We start from the raw sequence: 27982 nt of genomic DNA on the forward strand, positions 1-27982 counted from the left end.
GTGAAATCACTGAAGCACTGTGTGCGTGATGCCGGTTAAAGCAGAATTGAAGGCGCTCCAGAAGTGTGTGCACCAATATTGAAGTAACAAATTTTGTTCGTCTATATTACATCAAGTTGTGTAAAGGGACGGAAACCTATGGATATATTCACTCGACTAACAAAGACAGACCCCGAACTCGTAATAGATCTAAATTTCTAAAATAATGAAAATAAAATTATGGCCTAACGCTAACCTGGTACACATACTACGTGAGTGTCCAAAGCTTTCTTTGTATCGACCTATCTGTGACGTGCAATTTTACAATATACGAACATTTGACATTACAATCTATCCGATTGACCTCTAAAGAGTTCAAATCGGGGTTCACCCCGCTAACGCGTGTTTGATAGCACGGGAGTAAGTACCCGCATATAGTAACATTCATCCATATAGTACAGCTAAAGGCGCAGAAAAGCTTCGCACAAATAGAACAAACATAATATTTCACAATTGGGTGATAACTTTCCAGGGATGCTGTTTCTACCTGTTCAGTTTTCTCATTAAACGCAATTTCAAAAACCCAATACGTTCAGTCTCATAAAAGTTTATTCATGTGAAAGCGAAATAAAAATTGTGAAAATTCTCGCTAAACAAAAGTCCGGAAATCCGGCAAAGCTTACTTGGGTGAACACACAAAAAAATCTCGTAAATCTAAAATAGAGTGAAACACTAGAGACATAAGAAACACTAAATAATAATATTATTTGTAGTAGAACTTCGAAAACTTGTGTAAATACTTTGTCTCTCACGCTTGTAGATATTTGGGCTGGGAATTGAAATTGAAAGTTCGGAAATCCGGAACATTTGAAAATATGAAAGTTAGATAAACACATAAAATATATTGTAAATTTAAAATAGAAACCTCATAATTATTGATAATATTCTCAGTAGAACTTCGAATGGACGTGTAGACACTTTGTCGCTCAAGCTCATAAATATTCAAGTTGGGGATTGTTAATAATATTTACGAAGCCGCTCAGCAATGTAAATTCCCGGGAATCATAATTCCCCGAACGCAATCGAGAATTTCAGCCGAAAACGACTTGATACTGAATCGTGTCATCAAGATTAGTATCTCTTCGTCATTATAAACAGAGACGAACCGATAAAATAGAATATTCTTTATTTATTGGCGTGAAGACTGAGTATCATTGAGTATGTGTTCAATCTTTCAAGCGTTATTATGATGTCACAGTTTTTGCCATATGACGTCACATAGCGGAGTCAGTGATGCAATAACAGCTCAAATTTACTGAATTTGCAAAATACGAATCAAAACCGAATAACGACGTCACTTTTAGTAAGTTTCGTTTACGAAATTCTCCTCATTGAGGGGTTAAATACGATAGTGAGTGCCAATCAGGACTCTTAGCTCGAAAATTCTTTCTGCGAATGTCCTAGACACTCGTATCTTGTGGCGGCGATTTTCTCGCCAAAGTCATGTCTTTATTTTGTCCAGCGATTTCCGTTTTATTATTTTCGTGTCCTTGCTCTTCGTCGTTTACAGATGTAGTGGTGATCTCATTGAACTCAGGCCAATCTTTTTCTTTCTTGTTCAGTAGTCGAGAAAAAAAGTTTGCTGACGTAGTTACTGACGTCACCAATCGCCTTCTAAACTTCCCTGTCAATGATCTGAAAAAAATTAAAAAAAGTTGAAACTTTTGAAATATTTTTATATTTGAAAACAAATTTTTTAGATTATTTTTTCGGTATTTGCCAGTATTGACGAGTATTTCGAGAAAAATAAAATGAAATATGGGCGTTACTCGAATATTCAATACAGGGCCAGCTTAAACAGCGCCGTTGTCGGTTGCAGTCGTTAAAAGCCTCTTGCCATCACAAGTTCTAACCAAGATCAATAGTTTTAAAATTTGATTTTATTGCGTGGTTTGTCTCAATCAAACAAAGAGGAATGGCCTCGAAAACAATATAAAATTTGAAGATATATATATATTCAGTTTATCATAGTCAAGTAAAACATAGATTCTCAAAATGCTCCGTACGGAGCCCGGGGGCTCTATGAGAGAAACCTAGGGGACTCCGCGAGCTATTTGTTTACTTATTAAAATAATGACTGGGCAAATTTTATAACTGTCCAAAGAAGCATAAAACGGCATTCATAAGATTGGAAAACGGTAGCGTCGAAATTTGGCAACATGACGGTAATTCAATTTTTATTTTTATAAATTTATTATGGGGCTTCGTAAATAATAGTCAACCTTTTCACGGACTCCATAACACCAAAAATGTGATAAACCCTGCCGTAAAAGACATATTTAAATTTGGTTCCGAGAAAAGCATCTTCAAATATTTTAGTACGTGCTGGTAGATAAGGGAATATATTTAGTCTGATTACTTGTTTCGGGGCTCCAGAAGTTTGTGTATCAATATTGGGGTAACTAATTTTGTTCGCCCACTTCACATACAGTTGTGTAAAGGGACTGAAACCAATGGACAAGGGGCTATATTCATTTGGGTAACACAGACAGCTCCCGAACTTGTAATAAAACTCAAATAAGGAAAATCGGAATAAAATTATGGCCCAACCCAGGGGTCGGCAACCTTCTGTCACTCACGGGCCAAAATTGAGGATCGCAAGTCATTGGCGGGCTACACATATTTTAGAAAAGTTGAAAACCGAACGGATGATCCTTTTTATCATAAAAATCAAGCAGTGATACATATCTCGAAATAAAATATCAATTTATTTCCTCATTGCATTGCATCTCAAAAAATTTCATTTGGATATTTTCGGCGCCATTGAACCCTTTGCACTTGGCATCAACTTTTCTGCGTTTTGTTGCCATTTGTCTAATTATAATATTATTGCAGGCTCATTGAACGAGTAGTGCGTGTTTGGCAGGGGGAACCAATTTAGTCTGAATACTTGTTTACGTATTCCTATGCGCAACCTTAAAACAAAAAAAATATCACCCGATTTGCCTTACAAGCAGTTTATTTACAAAAAATTCATAAATGTCATTCTTTTCGAAACTGGAAACGCGGATGGCGAACGTGGCACGGTTGTTTATGAAAAGTTCATTTTAAGTAACCCCACTATTTCTGGCAACTACAGCCATTTAATTCTCCAATTACATCCTTGATTGGCATCACCTGGAAGCATATTCAGGACAAAATGCGTAATTTACGTCAAATTTTGACATTTTCTAGTCTGAAATAGGTCGTGGGAACGTACAAAAAATTTCGTCAAAAGGGTGACAGTGAAGTATACTCAATATTGACTCATTCTGACTGTAAAAGGTAAAAAAAATAATTTTTGCTTATAGGACTTTTTAACAAAATAACGAGGCATCTAGACGAAAAACTGACATCTTAATTGAATTTTAAAAAAATAACGTATTTTTATAAGTGTTAATCTTTTAACCCAGCTATTTTTCATCTATGTTGATAATTGATCCGGCATAATTATGTTATTGGCAGGGCAATATTTTGACATTGAGGTAATTTTTACAATGCAGCACTCGGTGGGGTGATAGTACCAAATTTATCACACCTCGTAATGAGTATGCAAAGTGAAATCTTTAACGTGCGTTGTTCTAGCTATGACGTATAGTTGCCGAACGTAATAGTTTTTGATTATTTTTCATGAAATTGCCTTGGATATCTGGACCATATCTGGCATCCAAAGTGTCATGAAATGGGCATATCGGTTAACTGTACATATGTCATTAACGCTCTATACAGAGTCTATAGCACAGAGTCTTATCCCAGGGGAGAGAAAGGACAATAATACCTCTCAATCATATGGCGAACCACGCCCTCTCGTCCTGTTACCATTCCATGTCGGATATGGAATTAGTTAGCCAGTTATTTGTTTCAGATGCATGGATTTTGTGATATTTCTTTTAAAACTTAGTTCTGTGTAACTCAATCAATCAATCAAATCGTTTTTTATTAGCCATCTCGGCAAAGCATAACAAAATTGAAAACAAGTAAGCTCACAAAAATATTTGTACCGGGTGGCAGGATAACCGCGATGACCATTCGGTCTACTTGTCAGCGGCAACCTCAAACTAGCCTAAAACTTAAAACTAACTGCTTTACAAGATGGCTTAAATTAACTTTGATTAAAAACAACTTACACATATATAACAGGAGCAACAACATTATAAACCAAAGCTGAGAACCGAGCATAACTGATGAGTGAAGAACACTCTTTTCCGCTCCGTCCTTCTATTCCACCGTAAGCCTTCTTCATGTGGATGACGTTCCATGGCGTCCAACACAGGAAGAAAGCAACATTCAATGCAAGAATTATTGGTGTCGTGAGATTCTAAAGGAGAAAAATAATGGATTAATGCATGGGTGTGCAACCTTTAATACACGAGGGTCAGATACCAATAACTGGATGAAACCGCGGGCCGCACTTTTAATTAACATACGCTTTCTAGTAGTTTCAGACACAAAAAATTGGCTTATTGATCTTGTGACATGCATTGTTGACTTTGCACAAGCATAGATATAGGCATTGTAACGCAAAGGAATTGGAATTATTCTCACATACTAGATTAAATTAAAAACTCGTTTCGTGGGCTGCACACCATTCAAAAGTGGCGCTGCTCAGCGGGCCGCACAAATTTTCCTTGGGGGCAGCATTCGGCCCGCGGGCCGCAGGTTGCACACTCCTGGGCCTTTGCGTAAACCAGTGGTCGGCAAACCGTGGGCCGCGGCCTAATAGTAGGCCGCCGAGCTTTTTCTAATGGGCCTCCAATATATTTCAATTATGGCAGTGATACACAAAAAAGTTCTATAAATCGAACATTATCACATTACATATAAATTTTTTGCCTAAGGGTTTTTGTTCATATATTAAACGATCATACGTTACGTTCATTTCAACTAAACAAATTAACAAGTTTATTACGTGGTTAAATTATGAAATTTCCAACAAAATTGTTTGGCCTTGAAATCTTTTTAAATTTCACTATTTGGGCTTCACTTCAAAAAAACGTTGTCTGGTGTAAACACTGTACTTGGGTACTAGTCAGTTCGGCGGGTTAGTGGAACGTCGTACCATCACTTCATGTCAATTTGAATCATCATTATGACGTCAGTTTTGGTTACATTGACGTCACATTCTGTTGTTTATTTATGATCAATAGCCACGATACTATGCAGAGCAATACTTCAAAACTTGTATTGATATTTTCAGTTCAGTATTCGCTTCGTGGGTGCTCAGCAGTTGTATGGAGTACGCAAATAATTTATCCCACCGATCACCTATTCGTATCGAATAATCGGTACTCCGGTGGTATGTGTACCAGGTTAGGCCATAATTTATTCCGATTTTTTTTAATTTTATTTCTATTACGAGTCTGGCGACTGTCTGTGTTAACCAAGTGAATATAACGTTCGTTTTCCCCTTGAACTCTAAAACACGCAATTACAATTCAGAATGTTGTAAATTTGAATTAATTGCGAAAATGTTTAGGTCGATATTTGCTGTTCAAAAACAATTATCAATAACTATCGGCGACATTTGCCCTTGAAACTATCGCGCGGATGCGATGATTAAGATTGGAAACTCATTCGATACTTCTATTGCGCCTATTTGATTGACAAATAGATAGGCAATCACTTGCATTTGGTTTGAAAACTGACGTAAGTCATCGAACTATTTTTGGCAATAAGTCTCGAATTCAAATATTTTGAACATGGCTATAATAATACACAATACATTGCTCCATAAGGAAAAATAAATATCGAGTAGATCTATGGTCAGTTATTGAAGCGGCAGCAAGTCTATAACAATAACAATATTCGAAATACTTTCTGTGTATAAATTCAGGTCAATTGAACTGGCATCTGTTGTTCAATTTTTTGTAGATTTGGAACCTAAAAGATGGTGATTTGTTGTATATATAGACGTTTCGGCGCTCCGGAAGTGTGTGTACCAACATGGAAGTAACTAAATTTTTTTTGTCTACTTTACAGCAAGTTGTGTAAGTAAACTGAAACCTATGTGCAGGGGGATATTCACTTGGCTAACACAGACAGTCCCCGAACTCGTAATAGAAGTAAAAAACAGGAAATCGGAATGAAACTATTAATGTCCCTAATTAAGAAAAGGTAATTTTATTACTGACTCGGATGTATTTGCTGCTTTTCATCCAAAAAATATTACAATCCTAATATCCGTGGGTTGACTTAATTAAATTCTAGATTGTCGTAGCTATTGTCTCGCACGTCTAGATCAAAATAGTTAATTCCCCTGCAATGTAAACACTAAGCTTTAAAAGAAAGAGGATTAAAAAATGTAAATCCTACCTTGTTTTTGGCGTTGTTTTTTCCTTTCTGTGTTCGTTGTATGATGTCATAAATCCAGAAACATCCCATAACAACCATAATAGGAATCGGCGATGCGTAAAACAATGTGAAGGATGCCAACAGCCAGACGAAAAATGAGCCCGGTTCCTCGTATCTAAACGACAAGTTGTAACATAAGCGGCTGAATGGAAAGATTTTTCTGCAAGGAAAATTTGTATTAGGCTGTTTTGCGACTTCATGAAGTAAAAACGGGATTTTCGATGTGTTTGAATTTTCATGCAATATTTCAATCTTTTGTACAAAGGCTAATAAAAAAAATGTGAGATTTGAGAAAACCACCTACCACTTTTTTAAATAAAAAAGTAGTAATTATCCAGTTGGGGTTAAAAATTATTTGAAAATATGAATTCCAAGCCTAAACTGCATTCATAACCCTAATTGCATATTTACTAATTTTCCTATTTTGATCCTTGTCGGAGTGTTTTTTGGCGGGGCTTTATATGAAAGATCCCAATTTTTTTATTTGAAATCTAGCGCACGTATTCCATAGAAACCCTTTATGCATCATATGGTGACTCCAGAGCAGTGAATCAGATGTGGAAGTGATTTTTCGTTTGAATACCCACCAAGTCTGTATACATTGTGAACAGTGGTGGGATTCAAATTTTTTGTCAGCCGGTTCCATCTTACAAATGTTGAATTTTTAGGCGGTTCTGTTTCAAAAAGACATGCAACCTCATGAAATTCCGTGAGACGGTTCTATAGAACCGGTGCGAACCGGCCGAATCCCACTACTGATTGTGTACCTTTAACCGGTTAACATACTATTTTCCAACCGGGGGAATTTCTTCTCAGGGCGGAATTTAATTTTTTAGGGAAATTTTACTTTGTAATCGTGTTTAGAATTACCAATACTCTTGACCGGTGATTTCCAGGACATATATATAACAGTTCAGATTGTCAGTCAAATACATACACATTTTTATAAATTACAAATAGTTTTATTGCTTGTTTCAAACATCTACCACCACCTAAATATGGAAATGAAAAGCCGTAGACCATACTGCTGTTTACTTATTCAGAATTCTTGTAATACATATTCAAACAAACATTATAAACTATTTCAAATCGCACAAAAGTTAAGAGTATCATTAGCTTATGGTCAATTAAAGAGAAGAACAGACGGTGCTCCCGAAGTATGCGAACCAAGATGGCGGACATCGGAACGTAACATGGGTAACAGGTTAGGGTTAGGCGATAATTTTTTTCCAATTTTCCTCATTTTAGTCCTATTATCAGTTCGAAGACTAGCCATGAGCCTCCCGTAGTATTTATACCTAAAATTATGGCCTAACCATAAGCTAGTACACATATTACATTCCGATGCCCGCCATCTTGGTTCGCCTACTTCGGGAGCCCCGAACAGACAACTACAAACGGAAAAGGAGTTTTATGCATAGGAAGGCGGAATGAAGATTACTAGAATAAGAGCTAATTATTTTTATATACGACCTGAACTGGTAACCGAACGAGAGGTGGTGGTCCGCCACATAACGCAATCTTATTGGCCTATTTATCACGGTATGGCGCACGTGATAAGCGTTGGGTATACGCGCGCCACTGCACCTCTGATTACCCTAGGTAGGTTCGCAGGTTCGAATCCAATGCGGGGATAGTTATGTGCCAAAGGAATGCAGGACTCCTCGCCGCCGTAGGGTGGTTCACGTGCATGCTGGTCGGTTACGGCTTCCTCCACCACCAAGCCAAGCCAATGCTTCCGAAAACAAAAACCTGACTAACTAATCCCATACTAGACATGGACTGGTAACCGGACAAGGGGTTGTGGTTCGCCATCTGATTCAGTCGTCTTAACGGCTTCCCCCTCTCCCGTGATAAATATGTAAATTCTATCCTATTCATACTAATGAAGACCCACTCACTTGCAAGCTGTCAATTCCTCTAATCTTGTCAAGTTAAGAATTTGGTCAAATTTTGGATCGATTACTGGAAACTCATAGAAGTCGCCGCTTTCGGATTCGACGTAAGGTTCGTCGTCTTCTTCGGATCCGATTGTATCAACAAACTCCATCATATCTTCACAACTCGAAATATCTAAGCCCAACTGAAACGAAAGAAGCAATTTTATTCAAAATCAATAGAGATTCTCAGTGATTCTCAAACTGTGGGGCGCGCCGCACATGGGCCGTAGACAATTTTTGAGGGGCCGTAAATTTAAATAAAATATTTGTTATATATATTTAATCGTGTCCGCCTTATTTTGGATATTTACATTTTAAAACTTTTCATTTATTTCATTATTTACATTCCATCCACGTATTTGCAACGTGTTTCTTTGAATAAAACATACTTTCGCCGGGGCTCCCGAAGTATGCGAACCAAGATGGCGGACATCGGAATGTAATATGTGTACTAGGTTAGGGTTAGGCCATGATTTTAGGTATAAATACTATGGGATGCTTTTGGCTAGTCTTCGAACTGATAATAGGACTAAAATAAGGAAAATTGGAAAAAAAATTATCGCCTAACCCTAACCTGTTACCCATGTCACGTTCCGTTGTCCGCCATATTGGTTCGCATACTTCGGGAGCACCCTTTCGCCGTACTATCTGTTATTTGTAGCATATTGCCAGCTAGTTATTTTTGAGGTAGGGAGCGAGACTTGACAACTTCTAAAAAGTTTGAGAGCCACTGTAGCGCTCTTATCGTCAGTGGTTAATTGCAACTCCTCTATCAGTACTCTACTCACTCTTAGTCTAACGCCCAGAATCTTACGTCAAACAAATTATACAAAAAATATTCCTCTGTGAGTTGACACTCATAGATCAGACAAAAAAATCTTACCATTGGGCAAAGTTCTTTAGCTTCGAATGGGAATCCCAGAACACATTGATCACAATCGTTAAGATTATTGTATTTATATAAAGGCAAGTTAATGAGAGCACATGGGGTCCAAATACAAACAAAAATGAGAACTTTTTTCGCAATCTCGACAATCTCGTTCTGATTCCAACGTTCAACGATCGAAGGCAATTTACAAGTAAATCGAGAAACGATTTCCCATATGTTGCAAGTCTGAAAAAAATCGATGATAAATCATGTTAATACTGTTCCGTTGCGTTAAAACTTTTGATATTTTTTCGCGAACAACTTGAAAAATGTGCCCTGTAGTAGGAAACATATAGCACTCCGTTAAGCAGAGGCAATCAGAAATGAGGTTGGAGACCTTTCCCCCCTTTTTAATGTAAAAAAGCGGACCTCCAGAAGTATGCACACCAAGATGGCGCACAACCTTAACATATTATGTGTGTACCGGTTAGGATTCAGGTTGTGCGACATCTTGGTGCGCATACTTCTGGAGCACCAAAAAAGCATTATTCTGTATCACACATAGCAATTTTACGTAGTTCGAAACGTTTTTTGAGACCCTCAAGGCTTTTAAAAACCCACGGACTCTCTATCTGATACAATCTAACTTGGCAATTAGAAATTTCCGAACCCCCGCTTCTCCATTTGAAAATTCGTGGCTAAGTCCCTGTATAGCGGAGGTAAAATACAATGAGTTCTTCTCCATTATGTTAAACATAATACTGTGATTGTGACTATGAAGAAAAATCATTGTGCATCCTATAGGTATTACCCTTCGGCGGCGTAACTTTAAAAAATCCGTATCACATACGATATGGTTATATTTTTCACAATGTAATTCATACAAAAAGTCAATTTAATCAGAATAGCTATCAGTGGGGTTGCGAAAGACTAACTACCTTTCCTTGCTCTGTGCCTTCGTGGAAATGTATCCATATGCGTGTAACGCATGTAGCAAGAAAAAAGATGACCATACTATGTAATACTTAGTCTTACTGCACACTAAGACAAATGTATTTTTGTAACGCTTCGTCTGAAAGGGGTCAGACTTATGCAGACAAGCACTTTTCAACTATGACCCCGGTCAGACGTAATGTTACAGAAATACATTTGTGTTAGTATGCAGCAAGACTTTTGAATAAAATAGTTTGATCAGGATATTTACCAAAAGGAAGATAACTCCGGCATTGTGACTTGAAAACATTGAGGCTTCTCCGAGTTTACACAGCACCGATCCCATGATCCAACGTTTGTTCAATTCATTTATAGTTTGTAGGAAAAGGAAAACTAGGAAGATCAGGTTTGAAATCAGAAGTTGAAGAAATAACCTGAAATAGGAGTTATAATTAAGACTTCATAGATAGATACCATGTGAGAAATACTATGTGCCCGCTCCTCAGCACGGTACTAGGAAATTCGCCGCAGGAAATTTTTCCGTAGAAAATCTCGCCGCATGGGAAATATCGCCGCATGATAAAATCGCCGCAAGAGCATTTTGCTGTAAAACAAGTATTTTTGATAAAAACAGATAGACTTTTGAAGTATCTTTTTTATTTAGACAGATTCGTTATTTAAGAGCATACCCTGACCCTATAAACCTAACTGTTTTCATCACGGATACTAGTTTTACAGCAAAATGCTCTTGCGGCGATTTTGCCTAAGAGGCGAAATTTCTTATGACGAATTTTCCGGACACACCTCAGTAGGGCTGGGCATTTTCGAATACCTGGTGAGTTCAGAATCAAATCGAATATTTTTTTCTAATCGAATCTCGAATACTTGGGAGAAATATGTAATTGTATGCGACTTTTTTATTGTAATTGGACCTGTCAACAAATAAATCACTGGAAACATAGAATACATCACTTGTCCAGATTGCTGAGCGTTCACACGCAATAAAAAACAATTATTTATCTTTAACTCACTCAAAAAATGGTCATATGTCAGAATGGCATTGAAAAAAAATGGCTTCGACGAAAAAAAATTGGAGAATTGACATCGACCATTGGTGGAAAAAAAAATTATGGCGATTCGAAATTTTGCTCTGAACCGATTCGAATAATTCGAATAATCAAATATTCGAATCGAGTGCCCAGTCCTACACCCCAGCACACATGCAAAAAAAAAATTACAAAAATACGCGGCTTGGGCAAGAAATAAACGAGCAAAAAATAAGAGAATGTATTGAACTTTCGTGCGGTTGTACTTTTAAAACACTTATTAAGCTTATAAAGACCGTTTTAATCTGATACAGATATATATGCCTTATTTAAAATCTCAGGAATGGAAATATAAAGTGAATTGTATTGTCTAATCATATAATGCAATAGTTTCCAACTTTTTATGATTCATTTTTACCTTTTCATGTTTTGAATCTTCTCCCCACCCCCCTTTTGAAAATCCCTGGCTACTTCCCTGTCCTTTATTCATGTCCACAGCAAACGTTTATAAACTAGGCATATAGAAAAACTTACCAAAACTGTGTCGATTTTTTGTATTCTTTTAAAACAGTCATCAGAAATATTGCTCCGGAGTTCAAAATAATTCCAACTATTGAAGTTATTGTAGTCAGAATTATCGCAGCAAGATTATTTGGTCTCGATACATCAAGGCCACATAACGGTGTGAATTCAAATTCTGATGAGTTAAAATGCTCAGGAAGGTAATAATAATCCCCAAACGGATCTTCCGTGTCTTGGAATCCTTTAAATAATTCCTCCGTTTCATTTATATTTTTCATGATTTCAGGTAACGAAGAATCCATGATTTTACTTCAAGTCTATATGGGCTGCATTGAAATAATAAAAAGTAGATAAATTTGAGCGTCGTGAGAGAGAAAAGACAACAAAGTATCATCACTATCCATAACCTTTCAACTTTCCATCACTTTTTTATACTAACTCCACATAATTGTATGTATCCTTGTTGAAGCTGAATATCATTTAAATAATAATTTACGTAATGATAATTGGTAGTGATCATTATATAGTATACAATTCACTTCAAAATAAAATGAAACCCACGCATAGTTTATTTTTTTATAAATGGGTTTGAAAACTAATCCTTTACATCATGCTATATTCACATGTTATTTGATATATTTAAGGCCACTCAAAAAATTAGATATCTCATGTGTTGGGGATTACAAAAAATAAAACTTGACCACAATATAAACAATATTTTTTAAATATAACTATCTGTAGAGGTTACGCGCGACTAACTGCCAATCTTTCCTCAATGCCTTTGCGCTAGTGGATCCGTATGTGTATAATGCAAGGACGTTGTAGCAGGAATAAACATACCATTGAGTTGCATAGTTTTTTTTATCATAATTCAAATTTTTCAAATATGAGATCTACCCTTGAAACGTAAATTTGACGATAGCTATGATACGATACTCGACTCGATAACGGCGAGAAGTCGCACTCTGAACACCGACGAAAATTTGGGAGTCGTTGTTAAATCAACTAAAATAAAACCACATACCTCTGACTACTTCGCACTGAAACCATGAAACACAATAATAATCGTGAAATCGGGAAACCGAAGCTTATAAAGCGCGCTCGGAACATAAATGTCGAAATAGTATTTGCTGCGGAAAAGTAATTCAACTGACGATAAATCGAATAAAAAAATGTAAATCCAAATATGTACCAAGAACGAGACCATTTTGAAAACAAGCAAATACAGTAAACTTACTTGCGTTCTAGTGTAATTTGACCAACTCAACAAAATGTGGATCTTTAGTACAAAGCCCCACAAAAAACACCTTCGCCAACCCTCAAAAAGGAAAAATTAGTAATTATCAAGTTGGAGTTAGGAATGCAATTTGCGATGATAATAATTTGGTATTTGAAAACATGGCGTGGTTTTTTTTCTTGAATACCACAAAACGATAAGTGGCTGTTTTTTTATGACGTATATTTACACGCTGCTCGCCCCGCATAAGGTCCTAGAAAAACAGCCACCGTGATGTCAGAAGTGGCGTATCTAGGGTATGGCAGCTACGGCTTGCGCCATGAGCGACGTTTGGACAGAGGCGCAAGAGTGTCAAAAGTCTTATTCGTAAAATATTTTAAATGCAATAATTTCAAATTGAGAAATTCACTCAAATAATAACGTACAAGTTTCTCACTTCAACGACAGTAGTTTAAAATTTTCAACCAAGAGGTACATATTAAAACTTTGCCATGTGCGCAATTTTACGTAGACACGCTACTGGTAAGGAAGAGGCACCTTATTTTGGACGGAACGAAATCTTCACGGTTCGGCATTGCCTATCTAATTTATTGCGTCCTGGGTTAGATAATGGGCATGAGATTTGGGCACGAGATTGTAACCAGCGATGCTTTAATAAGTCTAACGCAGGGATGAGGAATTACCTTTTGAATTGGGTCAGTTACAGATTATAGACTTGGTTACTGGGCCGGAGGTGGCTCAAAATTGAATATGAAACTGTTATGTATTTCAAAAATTTCTGTTGGTTGTATGGGATTCGGTTTTCACTTCGACGTTTTGTGTGGTGATGTCAACAAAATTAGAAATTAATTTTAGTGGTTCCGCAAACGCATGTCAGCGGATGTCGTGATTTGCGAAAGTCGGAAGCTTTCTCAGTGGGTATAAGTAAAAGTTTATTTTGACTCCATACTTGAACTATAAAATACCTGATGAAACAAATAAATGAAACTGATTACAGAATCAGTAGAGCAGACGAAACCTTAAGTAAAGTTTAGATCGTACAGATTTTAGATTATAAGATGTTGTCAACAGGGAGGGGGACGTGTTTGCTCACTCATTAATATTAAATTGCTCAATCAATATTAATACACACTCACACAATCACATAATAAAATTAGAAGAGAACAAAAAGAGAAATGTAAGATTATTACTTAAGAAAAAAAAATCTACAAACAAATAAAGAAAAAAATCTTGCCACATCATGTATACTAATAATTCTGTAAGAATTGCCGAACTGGATATCAAATTAGTTGACAGGAGTGAAATGTCTAGCAAAATATTCCTTAAAAGATATCGCCAAGTCGATTATAGTTGCTGTCTCCTAACGCCGAATTGCCCAGTTGTCATCAATTTCCCAGTTACCATCAATTGCTAAGATGGTAAGTTGGGCTACGGTACCGGTACTAAATAGATTTGGTAATACAGTTGTGGCTCGGATTATTTGGTATTTTAGTCCATGTTGAAAATGAGAGCATGAATCATCATCGTCACAGAACATGGAAAAGCTCGGACAATCCGGGCACCGATACCATGATACCGGTACACGAAAGTTATCGTAGTAGTACGTAGTTCCAGTTTCTTCCATAATATGATTTCAGGAGAATTGTTGTTAAAAAGAGGCATTCGTGTCCATATATTTGAGAAATGCTTCTTGTATTCGGGTGCTGGTGATACACCGGGAATTTGTGGTATTTGTTCCAGTCGGCGATTCATTAATTTTTTCGATAATTCTGAAATTTCTAATTGCCGGGATAACATGAGTTTTCTAGAGCCTTGAGGGCCAAAAAAATGTTCCAAGCTACGAAAAATGCTCTTATTTTTACATTTCACAAAGGGTCCCGACCCTCAGCCTCTGGAATCTAATCATGTTTACCTTTCCACCTTTTCTAAGAAAGTGACGTCAAATCAAGGAACCATTGGCCATTTATAGATGAGTGATTTCTTGTATATGGCCTTGTCTTGAAGTCGCTTTCACGAAAAGTTTCAAGTAAACATTAAAAAATAATAATACTAACATGATGATCAAAAATAAAATAACCAGAAATTGCTTAAAATTATTAAAATTTGAATATCTCAAGGAGTTGATCTCAAATGTTTGAGGTTTTCTCCGAAACAAAATGGAAATGATAACTCAAGTAAGGTTTAGTTTGAACAATATCAAAACGCACTTTTGCGTGTAAGAATAAATCAAAGTAACATTAAAATGTGTTGCAGTTTCACGGTTTTTGCACGTTTTCAAAAGGTTTTAAGTGAGCTTTCACTGTTTTTGCACGGTTTTTGGTGGTTCTCCAGGGTTTTTCACCCTTTTGAAAAAATCAAAATAACATTTAATTGCAGTTTTGAGAATAAAATAATAAAAACAAGAAGAAACAAATACAATTTTGTGTTGATGATATCTTATGTAATGACATAGTTTGGCGCCATTCTTGCGTATTGCTTGTCAATTGCTTCCGTGATAAGCGTGGTGACGGAGTCATATTTTTCGATCGAAAACAAGATGCATCGTCGACGTAAGCTACTTGCGGAAAAATAATCTGGTAAAGTGGAATTTTGTAGTATATTTACCTATGAATTCCGGTCGGGGCACTCCTCTCTCTATCTCCTTCTTATACAACAAACCTTGGATATACTCGGGCAGGGATACTCAACTGGTGGACTGCGGTAGGAATGCGGACCTTTTGAGTATTTGATTCGTACCACACATAATTCTTTATTTCTTTTCTTTATTATCAGGAATCAAAACTAGATATCAGACAGATTGAAACAGTTTTTATAGTCGTGATATTTCGTAGCCGTTATCTTTTGTCGACACAATTAAATTAAACACAACACAATTAAATTAATAAAGCAAGACAATATAAATGTACTCCGATTACTCGTCAATTAAATACTTTGTGCGCAACTGCAAAATCAATACCCGACTAACAGAACAGACACTATCTGTTAAAAAATTTTTTTTTTCCACAAGTGGTCTGCCGAATTGTAGCGATCGTTTCATGGAAATTTCCAGATTTCTTTCGGTTTCCACACACTCTTTTTGTAATTCTGGCGGCGCCCTTAGACGTATTTCAAGTTTCAAGTTCTATCGAACCTTGCTTTATGAAATTTTGTGTCGGGTCAATTCGCAAAATTCTAGTTAAAACAATGCTTCGAGTATTTTGGGATCTTTTGTCCCCGCCATAAAATAACACCACCGCTGCTGCTCTAAATATATATAATAATCTATTCGCATTATTTAGTATGGCGTTACAGTTCGTTCCATATATAGTCAGATGCAAATGTGAGCAATTTATAAAATAAGCTTTAAAACTTATAAAGTCATTTAATAAAATGGAACCCTTCACAAATCCAAAGTAGAGTTAATGATACAAAATAAAGAACGAGATGGCAATTAGAGACCGCCGACTTATCGATCTAGCGGCGTGTATCCTTCGCTCTGACTCAATAGCGACACCGCGTGTTCAATCACTAATTAAGTAATAACTAGCTAATTATACGACATAATTCATCCAAAATCAATAGATCCGAGATATGATGAATGCACATGCAAAATTTGGAGCAGATTCAACCTCGCCTTCGTGACATACGAAAGTGTCTAAGACAGACAGACAGACAAACAAATATCTATCAACATACTTACCGATCAAGATCGATAAGTAATTAGGTGGATGCGGTCGCAACCAAATATTCCGGAAGTCCGGTTTCGTACCGCGGTCCGCTAGTTGAGTATCCCTGGCCGAGTATAACGACTAAATACCAAGATTTTTTTTTATATATGAGAGAGAGAGGGAGGAGTGCCCCAACCTGACTTCATAATATTTCAATGATCACTTTGTCTTCTTAGAAGTGTCAGTTTAATTGCAGTAATAAAAAATAAGTGTAGAAATAGCTGGGATAGACTAGGCTAAAATTTTTACCGGTACTTTTAAAAAAACAGATTGTTGTATGCGATGAATATAATGATGGTTTGAACCCAATTTTACAGTCGCGAGAGTTGCGAAACCACTCTTAAAAGTCGCGAAACTACTCCTAAAATAAGCACTGAGAATTGTTTAGTAAAATATAGGAAGAATATTGTCAGGGGTTAAAGGTCGGGGAAAAGTCCATAGAAGCAAACTAAATTTTCGTTAAAATAAAATGTTTCATCTTCCATCGCGGTTTCTCACAGCCATCGAAAGTATACAGATTTACACATTTCACCATTGAGCTCCAAAAACAATTGGAGCCACGACCACGATTCACGAGACCTACATGGATGTTTCCCCGAGCATCGATTTCACTGTTTATTACCGTGGCAATGATCAATCAACAATTAGTTAACATTGACGAAACAATTGAAGAACAGACAATTGAATAACAGACATATATTTAAGCTTGGTTGTAAACATCGCATCGCACAAAAATACTCGTATAAAAATGATTGATTGTTATTTTGTCTCCCGAGAAACTTTAGTTTGATTGCAATAATTAAAAATAGGTCCCGAAAATGCTGCGATAGAGTAGGCTACAATTAGCTATCAGTTCATGTAAGTAGCACTTGAATTTATATTTTTAATATAAATGCAAGCGACAAATAGCAAAAACATTTTTAAAATAGGCATCGAAAATCTTGCAAGGGAAAGTATAAGAGAAATTTTTCTGGGGTTAAAGGTCGGGTAAACATTCATAGACATAAACTTATTTATTCATGGCTGTAGTTTCATCAACTTGAGCAGGTGATCCCTCGAACTTATTTGTTTTCAATCGTTTGTAATCCGGTTCAACTGATAAAATGAACAAAACAAATGTAACAGAAATGCAAATTGCTGTGATTGTCGCGATGCCAATGTTGAAATTTTCTTCCAATATTCTCATGATACTCGTCCAAAAGAATAATCCCAAACTCGTGATTCCACCAAATAGAGGCATCATACGCAACTTGTCATTCGGGTAGGTTGTTTCCATTAGAAATTCTACAACAGCTGGACCGTAAATACAACGACTGGAAAGAGCCGCAGTGTACCCGATGTATATAAGCGGCAATACTTTGTGTGTATGTGCATAATAAAGGCAACAAAAAGACAAAATTGCTGTCATGCCCCCTGTGAAAGAACAAAATCGAAAATTTTATTTTGGCCAAACTATTATATATTTCTGAACATACAGAATATTGGTATGAGGCGAGTAGGACTGCTCATAAAATTTAAATAATCGCCTGTGGAGTAGATGTCGCAGAAAAATATCTTTCATACAATACATAGAATGTGTATTTTAGGTACTCCTGAAGTATGCGTACCAAGATGGCGGACAACAGAGTAGTATTTGTACCTAAAATCATATCCTAATTCTAGCCTGGTACACATACTACGTTCCGGTGTCCGCCATCTTGGTTCACATACTTAAGTAGTGCCGTATTTTATACACTTCACACAGGCAGCTAAAATTATAAACAATACGGCAAATTACGAACCCACATAGTGAAAAATGATGCTGAAAAGTATGTGTACCAAGATGGTGCACAACCTGATAACACTAAACTGGTACACATACTATGTTCAGGTTGTGCGCCATCTTGGTGCAAATATTCGGGAGCGCCGTGAAGATATGTGAAATTCAAAATTTTCATCTCCATCATAGGTGCACTACCATGATGTGTTAAAGCTAGGTATAATAATGTAGAAACATTTATGCAGACAGAAAAAAACTTGAAATCTGAACAGTTTACCTAAAATACTTGAATCTTTTGTACAAAGCATAAATCACCCACCGCGCCGCCCAAAATACGAAAATTAGTAATTATCCAATTGGAGTTTGGGTTAGTAATGTAGACTGCGCATATTTCTAAATAATTCCGAACCCCAACAGGATAATTATTAATTACTTATCGATCTCGATCAGTAAGTATGTTGATAGGTATTTGTCTGTTTGTTTGTCTGTTAGACACTTTCGTATGTTACGCAATATCCGAAATAATACGAAATATACAAAAGCGAGGTTGAATCTGCTCTAAAATTTGCATGTGCATTCATCATATCTCGGACCAGAAGCACAGTGTTTTTGGATAATTTATATATAATTAGCGAGTTATTAATTAATTAGTGATGGGACACGCGGTGTTGATATTGAGTCATAGCGAAGTTTTGGGGGATCGCCTACTAACTAAACATGCGGAAGATCGATAAGTCGGCGGTCTCTGGTCACCAACTCGTTTTTTATTTTGAAACGTGTTTATCTCAATTCTCATATTTTTTATTAGTGATGAGACTTTGTACAAAAGATCCAAATAATGAACATTCCTCACCTATTATCGAGACCAATTTGAAAGATTTATATTTATCCAAGATTCGACCGGTTGCAATCACTATAAGCGATGTCACTGAATCCCGTATGGTCGAAATGTCGCCTGGTATTCTATTGTCAAGTTCAGGAAATGACGATAAAACAAATGACGGCATTAGGTATATTGCGTAAGACTGTGCGACATCACCAAAAAACATGGCTAAACTGAGCAAAATAAACGGCTTCAAGTAAATAGCATTCCATACCGCCATCAATCGGCTTCGTTGTGTGGTAGTATGAAGTGAGTTAGCAACAGATATGAGAATGTTTTCCTGGGACCTATTAGGTGGAGACGGAGGGTCATTGTCGCAGTAAAGTACAGCCAGCACGAGCGCAATTAGCAAAACGATACTGAAAAATCCATGCGTAGCAGTAAACAAGATTTTTACTGCGATAAACTCAGTACCGTTCCCATCAGTAGGAAAATCAACTTTCGGGATAGCGTGTGAGTATATCAGTGAGCTAATAATGCCAGCCAAAGTCTTAGCAAACACGGGAAGCACATAGGCCGTCGCGGTTTCATTTTGAGGAAACCATGCAGCTGCTAAGAGAACTTGCGCAGTACGGGTATACATGAAACAATCCATAATGATTCGTCCCAGGGCCGTGACGTAAAACAATTGTCTGGAAAAGAGTAAAATGTATTTACACAATGTTACAATTTTGTTATATTGTTTGTTATACCTTAACCGGCTTTGTTTTATTTTAATTTACTTTTATTTAGGTTTTTAACTATTTTAAAAATCATAATAGAAAATAGTAAATTCATGTAAATATTGTATAAGTAAATCCACATGAGAGATATTGATATACTGACGCCGAACCTGTTATTTTTATGCCTATTTAATTGAATTGGGTGGCAATTGACTTCGATGACCCCCAAAAGTCGTATCGTTGCCTCCCAGTCGTTTACCTAAACATTCGTTTATTTGATATTTGTATATATATAGATTGTTTTCTTCATTTGACAGAATGAAATAAACTCTCTCTCTCTTTCTTTCTCTAATACACCTTCGTATGTCCACCAATATTTGCATAAAGCGCGTGAAATAACACCCAAATCGAAAGCTTACCCTGAAATGAATCCGATTGTGCATAGGATAGTACCAATTAGAAGTAAAGTCAGCATTCCCAACATTAGGATTCGCAAAGATAAAGTATCACCAAAGTAAGCTACAACAAAGCCCACAGGGAAGGTTGTCAAAAACCCAACAACAGCTAACATATCTGCTTGATACGGAGTAATGTCGTAAAACGATTCTACGACATCATGTAAGACAACGAATCCATTTGTAATATAAACTGGACTGAACGTGAGAACGCAGAGTATCAGAAGTAGAAGCCATCTTCGAGGGTACGCCGTGTATTCCATCATGTGTTATTTTCTAATGCCTGAGCCAAATATAAATAAATAGATTACTCAGTTAGCTATTCCATTCCCCCACTTGAAACGTTGACCCAGCGAGTGGCCGTGGTTTGGTCAACGATTTGGTCGTCTTATTTTCATTTCTCTCTCTATTATAAATATGGAATACTTCAGGAGGTCCGGAAAATCATTGAACGAGACTGGTAGTATGCAAAATCGTTTTTCAAAATTTATTCTACTCCAATTTCATTGTTTGGAGCCTCCCATTGGGTAAAATAAAAAGTTATTGGATGCAATGTCGCATTGTCTGCGTCTATCATATCAACGGGCGTTCGGTGCATATTATTTCATCATAACGAAACCCTCAATTGTACAATGTACACACTAGATATCTATTGTAGACGCTGCCGTAGTATTGGTGCACAACCTGAACCCTAACCTGGTTCTCATACTATGTTCAGGTTGTGCGCCATCTTGGTGCACATACTACGGAAGTATCCTATTTTAATCCAGAAATTACTATTCTCAAGCCTTATATAACTTCAAACCAATTGTTCTCGCTCGTTTTTGAAAAAAAAATATTGACTTCGTGTAGTTAGTTATTGAACAAGCCGGTATGCATCTCCGCCGTTGCTTGAGGCCCGCGTGATTTCTGGTTTACTAACGGGAATAGGGAGGCGGTAATATAGTTTGGAATAGCCTACCCAGTCCCTTCAGTACACAATAGTTTATGCCTGAAAGAGCTGAAGATAATAAAAATAGGTTCTGTATTTACTGATGGCTAATTACAATACCTTTGCTTATATTTATATATTACAAAAAGCGTTCGTTACCGTTTGATTTCTCTCGCTATATATGATAGCCATATAGGGTCATGTGCGAGAGGATTGCTGGAATCCTAGCCACCGCATGGTGGTTCTCGTAACGGTAACCGCTGGTCAGTTACGGCTTCCCCCGCCATCAAGTCCATGCTTCCGAAAACAATTAAATGGATAACTAATGCCGTACCCCACCTGAAATGATAACCGGTAACTATGCCGTGGTTCGCTATATGATCCTGGGATAAATATGTACATCCTATCCTAACTATAACAAATTTTTCTGTAAATTTTGGCGAATCAGAGTTAACACACTTATATATATATCTTAGACTTTTATGCATTTACGAAACAAATCGAGTGCCATTTGAGCAATCTCACAGGAACAGTCATATGATGGCGTTCTAGAAGTGTGTATGTATACCAATATGGAGGTAACTAATTAAGTCTTCTTTACATCAACTAAATTAAATTTACATCAACTAAATTAATGACAATAGGAATAAAATTATGGTCTAAGACTCTAACACTAACATGGTACACACACATTACGGGAATACCCATCTGAGCGTGCCTGATTCTATTCGTCTCTATACAGAATGCGTATACTCTGTTACTTCATATCGCTACATATTCTGCATTGTAAACGATATATATATTGGATCGAACTCATACTTCACAATGTCTCAACCTACACGTATAAAGAATAACATCACTCAAAAAAATTTTCATGTCACATATATTTCGTTTGTCTGGAAATATCGTTTGTCTGGAAATATGACACTATTGATCCAGTGCACGTAGTCTTTAGAGCAAAAAAGTTGTCTTTGAAGCATACAAAGATGGTTTGGTGGAAGATAGTTTGCCGTCTATGTAAGGTAACATAAATGTCTCAAATTATTGGACACGAATTGTACATATTGATAGTTTTGTTATTATGTTGTTGTTGATCATGTTGGTAGTATTCTCCCTCTTCTTTGTATCTATTCTTCTTGTATCTCCCTGTTCTTGGATCTATTACGAGTTCGGGGACTGTCTCTGTTATTCAAGTGAATACAACCTTTGCCCCTGGGTTTCGGTCCCTTTACACAACTTGATGTAAACTCACCTGCTACAGTTAATGAAACTACTACAATGAAAAAATAAGTTTACGTCTATGGGGGTCTTGTGACTCATGGCTCAAATTGTTGCAGGCACCGAAAGGTAAAATGAATAATTACAGTATATATACAGTGTGTCCCAATAAAATGTAATATTCATTATTGTAAACACATTAAAAATAACTGCAAACGTGACTTTTAATTAGAATTTTATTATTTCAAAAGTGCAAAAATATTTGAGTATTGATTTTTTTGTTTCTTTTTTTTTTTTTAGCGTCGTAATAGAAAAAAGGGACTCGTAATGAAAATATAATCACACACATTTTCCAAAGTCTTTCAATTCTGATCGAAGCCACTTCTCCGATTTCCTATGTCGCCCTAAAAGTGATCCGCACTTAACGAGATGTTGTTTGAAAGTCAACTCGAATTTTCTCCAATAAAACTATCGTTCGCATATTACATCATTCACTAGTATTCCAGTTTTATTATGTGAGGAAGGGGAAGCTGGTTATCAGGCAACAATACTCAAAAAGAAATTAAGACCCTTCTCTTTTGCATATCATTTTAAATGTATCACAGTCTGACTGAGGTGTTGATCATGGTGAGATCAACCCGCTTAAAATTAACTCACCGCACATACTATGATGAAAACATCTGATAAATCTTTTCTAAATTATGGGACGTGATTAGTTACACCATTCATCCGCTGCTAAAATTTCTCCTTACTAAGAAAATGGACCTATATCAGAATTTCAAACTGGGTCCTGCCGAAGGGCAGTCGAACAAATTTTTTAATGGGCATGAGAAGATGCCTTCAATATTCGCGATGTATACAATAATTAGAAGCAGTAGTTCTCAAAAGGTGTGGCGTGCCCCACAAAGCAATTTTTTGAGGGGGAGTGAAGTTAATTAGAAATAAAAATATTTGATAGATTTGATATTTCCCGCCTTATTTGTATATAAAAACATATTTTCGCCTTACAATCTGTTATTAGTTGCTTATTGTTAGCTAGTTATTTTCTCGGTGGGGTGCGAGACTTGACAAATTCTAATACGGGGACGCGGCTTAAAAAGTTAGAGAACCACTGATTAAAAGCAAGCTGACTGCGGTTTCTTCTACTGTAATGCATTTATTATTTCGCTCTTATTTATTGTTGGCATATCTCTTATTAAGCATAGCGCATAAAATACCTGATACAAACGCGTTAAAAGCCCCAAACTAAGCATTTTTATGAAAAAGCAGGGGCCACAAGCGTTGAGAGTATTTGTCAGGAGGCCACAGATAATGAAACCACTGGTTATTACAATAGTAGTGTACCTTGTGTCCCTCACGCGCGGCGGTTTAGAAGCCTGTGTACCAATATGGAGGTAACTAATTTTGTTCTCCTATTTTACATCAGGTTGTGTAAAGGGACTGAAACCTATGGACGGGGTATATTCACTTGGCTAACACAGACAGTCTTCAAACTCGTAATAGGACTAAAATGAGGAGAGCGTAATAAAATTTTATAAAGTGTATTTCGAATGGAGCAAATATGCATTGTTTATCAATCTGCGCAGTAAGAAAATATAAGGCGATGTTTCATATAGTATTATGGCAATTAATCATAATTTTAACCATGTTCACTTGTTTGTATATATAGGTCTGAACAAATTTCAAATAGTTCTTTTTATGCCAATTCAAAACTAGCGAATGGGGCTGTGTTTTAAATCGCATTACAATGTGAATGATTCTAGTAAAAATTGCAAATATAATATATCTCAATATTAGTATGAGTTCACAATGCGGTACTCCCGAAGTATGTGAACCAAGATGGCGGACACCGGAGTGTGGTATGTGTACCAGGTTAGGGTTAGGCCATAATTTCAGATACAAATACTACGGGAGTCACTTGGCCAGTCCCCGAACTCGTAATAGAACTAAAATAAGTAAAATTGGAATAAAATTATGGCCTAACCCTAACCTGATAGGCTGATACACATACTACGTTCCGGTGTACGTCATCTTGGTTCACATACTTCGAGAGTACCCATAATGCAATATACAAGATATAAAAAACTTACATTGACAGCAAACCATCTTCCACATATTCTTCGAGGGCCCAACTCTTTTGCTCTAAAGTCCACGTATGCTCGATCAATAGTCTTGTCATATTTCAATACAAACAAAAATATATGTGACACGAAAGATTTTGTGCGTGATGTTATCTTTTATACGTATAGGTTGAGACATTGTGAAGTATGAGCTCAATCCAATATCGTTTACAATGTAGAAAATGTAACGATGTGAAGTATCAGAGTATATATAATACGCATTTTGTATAGAGACAAATAGAACCAGGCACGCTCAGATGGGCACTCCCGTAGCGTGTGTACCAGGTTAGGGTCAGGCCATGATTTTATTCCGATTTTCCTCATTTTAGTTCTATTACGAGTTTGGGGACTGTCTATGTTAGCCGAGTGAATATACCCCTTCAAAGGCTTATAGGCTTCAAAGGAGGTGAACAAAATTATTGACCTCTATATTGGTACACATACTTTTGTAAGGCCCTCATATGACTGTCTTTGTAAGACTGCTCAAATGGTTTTTGGTTTCTTTTGAGAATACATAATAAGTATATATATAAGAGTTATTAACTCTGAATCGCCGAAATTGATTTAAATTTGTCATAGTTGGCTATCAAAAGTCGACTGACTAGTCAGATTCAGAGCTACAAGGAATTAAACGATAACCATTTTTACTATCTTCAGCTGTAACGTCAGGGGAAAACGCTATCAATAGTTCAGGCATAAACTACTGTGTACTCAATAGACTGGGAAGGTAATTCCAAACTATCTTATTCAATAGCTAACTACACGGCGTGAAGTTAGCCAAACTGGCTTTTGCACAGTTTGAATAACACATAATGTATTCATAAATACCCATTATAACAAAACTAAACGATATTTTTTTTAATATACTGTAAATGCAAAGTGATATTTTCTGCCCGACAACATCAAAATTTCCCCTGGGGAATTCCCACTCGGTTGGGAAACGTTGAGCTAACTAGTTAATCTCACTATTTCATATTTTAGGATTGAGCATTATAAAATAACACACGATGGAATACAAGGCGTACCCTCGAAGATGGCTTCTACTTGTGATACTCTGCGGTATTACTTTCATTCCAGTCTACATCACAAACGGATTCGTTGTCTTACATGATGTCGTAGCATCGTTTTACGACATTACTCCGTATCAAGCAGATATGTTAGCTGTTGTTGGGTTACTGGTCGCTTTTCCTGTGGGCTTTGGTGTAGCCTACTTTGGTGATACTTTATCTTTGCGAGCTCTAATTCTGGGAATGCTAACTTTACTTCTAATTGGTACTATCCTATGCACAATCGGATTTGTTTCAAGGTAAGCTTTCGTTTTGAGAATAATTTCACGCGCTTTGTGCAAATATTGATGGGCATACGAAGGTGTATTAGAGAAAAAGAGTTTATTTCATTTTGTCATACGAAGAAAACAGTATATATAAATATCAAGTAAACAGAAGTTTCGGTACACGAAACAATAACAGGTTTGGCGTCAAAATATCAATATCCCTCATATCGGTTTATACTTATACAATATTTACATATCTTTACCATTTTGTACAAGTCAAAAAAGTGAATTAAAATAATACAAAGCCGGTTAAGATATAACTGCCTATATAACAAAAGTGTAACACTGTGTAAATGCATTTTACTCTATTTCAGACAATTGTTCTACGTCACGGCACTGGGACGAATCATTATGGCTTTTATCAACGGTGTGACCCGCACTGCGCAAGTTCTCTTAGCAGCTGCATGGTTTCCTCAAAATGAAACCGCGACTGCCTTTGTGCTACCCGTGTTTGCTAAAACTTTGGCTGGCATTATTAGCTCTCTGATATACCCATACGCTATCCCGAACGTCGATTTTCCTGTTGACGGCAGCGGCACTGAGTTCATCCCGGTAAAAATATTGTTTACAGCTACACATGGATTTTTCAGTATCGTTTTGCTAATTGCGCTCGTGCTGGCTGTACTTTACTGCGACAATGACCCTCCGTCTCCACCTAATAGGTCCCAGGAAGACATTCTCATATCTGTTGCTATCTCACCTAAAACTACAACACAAAGAAGCCGATTGAAAGCAGTATGGAATGCTATTTACTTGAAGCCGTTCATTTTGCTCAGTTTAGCCATGTTTTTTGGTGATGTTGCACAGTCTTACGCAGTGTTTCTGATGCCATCATTTGTTCTGTCATCATTCCCTGAACTTGACAATAGGATACCAGGCGACATTTCTACCATACGGGCTTCAGTGACGTCACTTATAGTAATCGTAACCGGTCGAATCTTGGATAAATATAAATCTTTCAAATTGGTCTCGATAATAGGTGAGGAATATTCAGTTTTTGGATTTTTGGTACAAAGCCCCGTCACTAATGAAAAATGTGAGACTTGGGAAATACACCCCCGCCACGTTGTAAAATAACAAATTAGTAATTTTTTCGTTGGGGTTAGAATTAGGTTTAGGAAATAATTGAATTTTCATCGCAATCTGCATTCCTAACACAGGCGCTTATTAGATAATTACTAATATCCTTATTTCGACCGTTGACTGGGGTGTTTTTTGGCGGGAGCTTTGTACAAAAGATACCAGTGTTTTAGTTGAAACTTTCAGATTTTGTACACTTTTTATATCATTATACCCAGCTCTAATACATCGTGGTAGTGCACCTTTGATTTACAAAAACTATGTCTATTGAAATATTATGAAATCTCGGGTCTTGGGGCAAATTTTGGTATCACATATTTTTACTATATATATATATATATATGTGGATTCGTAATTTTCCATACATGTGGTATGTATTTGTAGGGACGATATTTTTCTGTGACATTTTTTTTTTACAGACGATTATTTCAATCTGTATGTTGCAAGAAGGTTCATAATATTTTTTCTAAAATAAACGATTCATTCCTTTTTTATAGGTGCCACGACAGCAATTTTGTCTTTTTGTTGCCTTTATTACGCGCATACATACAAAATATTGCCGCTCATATACATCGGGTACACTGCGGCTCTTTCCAGTCGTTGTATATACGGTCCAGCTGTTGTAGAATTCCTAATGGAAACAACTTACCCAAATAACAAGTTGCGTATGATGCCTGTATTTGGTGGAATCACGAGTTTGGGATTATTCTTTTGGACGAGCATCATGAGAATATTGAAAGAAAATTTCGACATTGGCATCGCGACAATCGCAGCAATTTGCATTTCTGTTGCATTAGTTTTGTTCATTTTATCAGTTGAACCGGATTACAAACGATTGAAAACAAATAAGTTCGAAGAATCACCTGCTAAAGTTGATGAAACTACAGCCATGAATAAATAGGTTTACGTATATGGAATT

At 36.6% G+C, this 27982-nt stretch overlaps 2 protein-coding genes across 2 annotated transcripts; one reads left to right on the forward strand and one right to left on the reverse strand.

The window, feature by feature from the left end:
- Window positions 1-570: 570 nt before the first annotated feature.
- LOC120328366 (chemerin-like receptor 1) lies at window positions 571-12024 on the reverse strand. The gene is made up of 7 exons (XM_039394828.2): window positions 11691-12024; window positions 10382-10544; window positions 9193-9423; window positions 8271-8452; window positions 6331-6484; window positions 4146-4336; window positions 571-1674 (listed from the first exon to the last, which is right to left on the reverse strand). The coding sequence occupies exons 1-7, from the start codon at window positions 11978-11980 to the stop codon at window positions 1440-1442; spliced, it is 1446 nt and encodes a 481-aa protein (XP_039250762.2). The 5' UTR covers window positions 11981-12024; the 3' UTR covers window positions 571-1439.
- A 13633-nt stretch (window positions 12025-25657) lies between these two features.
- LOC120327852 (choline/ethanolamine transporter flvcr2a-like) lies at window positions 25658-27964 on the forward strand. The gene is made up of 3 exons (XM_078114372.1): window positions 25658-25956; window positions 26298-26962; window positions 27561-27964. The coding sequence occupies exons 1-3, from the start codon at window positions 25658-25660 to the stop codon at window positions 27962-27964; spliced, it is 1368 nt and encodes a 455-aa protein (XP_077970498.1).
- The last annotated feature ends 18 nt before the right edge of the window (window positions 27965-27982 follow it).

This window comes from Styela clava, chromosome 7 (assembly GCF_964204865.1).
Source record: "Styela clava chromosome 7, kaStyClav1.hap1.2, whole genome shotgun sequence".
Taxonomy (NCBI): domain Eukaryota; kingdom Metazoa; phylum Chordata; class Ascidiacea; order Stolidobranchia; family Styelidae; genus Styela; species Styela clava.

Excerpts from the sequence above, each read along its gene's own strand:
- LOC120328366 (XM_039394828.2), bottom strand. The coding sequence starts at position 11,980 with ATGGATTCTTCGTTACCTGAAATCATGAAAAATATAAATGAAACGGAG. Across the intron at positions 8,453-9,192 it reads CTAAAGAACTTTGCCCAATG|TTGGGCTTAGATATTTCGAG; the intron begins GTAAGATTTTTT and ends CTTTCGTTTCAG. Across the intron at positions 1,675-4,145 it reads GTTGCTCCTGTTATATATGT|ATCATTGACAGGGAAGTTTA; the intron begins GTAAGTTGTTTT and ends AATTTTTTTCAG.
- LOC120327852 (XM_078114372.1), top strand. The coding sequence starts at position 25,658 with ATGGAATACAAGGCGTACCCTCGAAGATGGCTTCTACTTGTGATACTC. Across the intron at positions 25,957-26,297 it reads ACAATCGGATTTGTTTCAAG|ACAATTGTTCTACGTCACGG; the intron begins GTAAGCTTTCGT and ends ACTCTATTTCAG. Across the intron at positions 26,963-27,560 it reads CAAATTGGTCTCGATAATAG|GTGCCACGACAGCAATTTTG; the intron begins GTGAGGAATATT and ends CCTTTTTTATAG.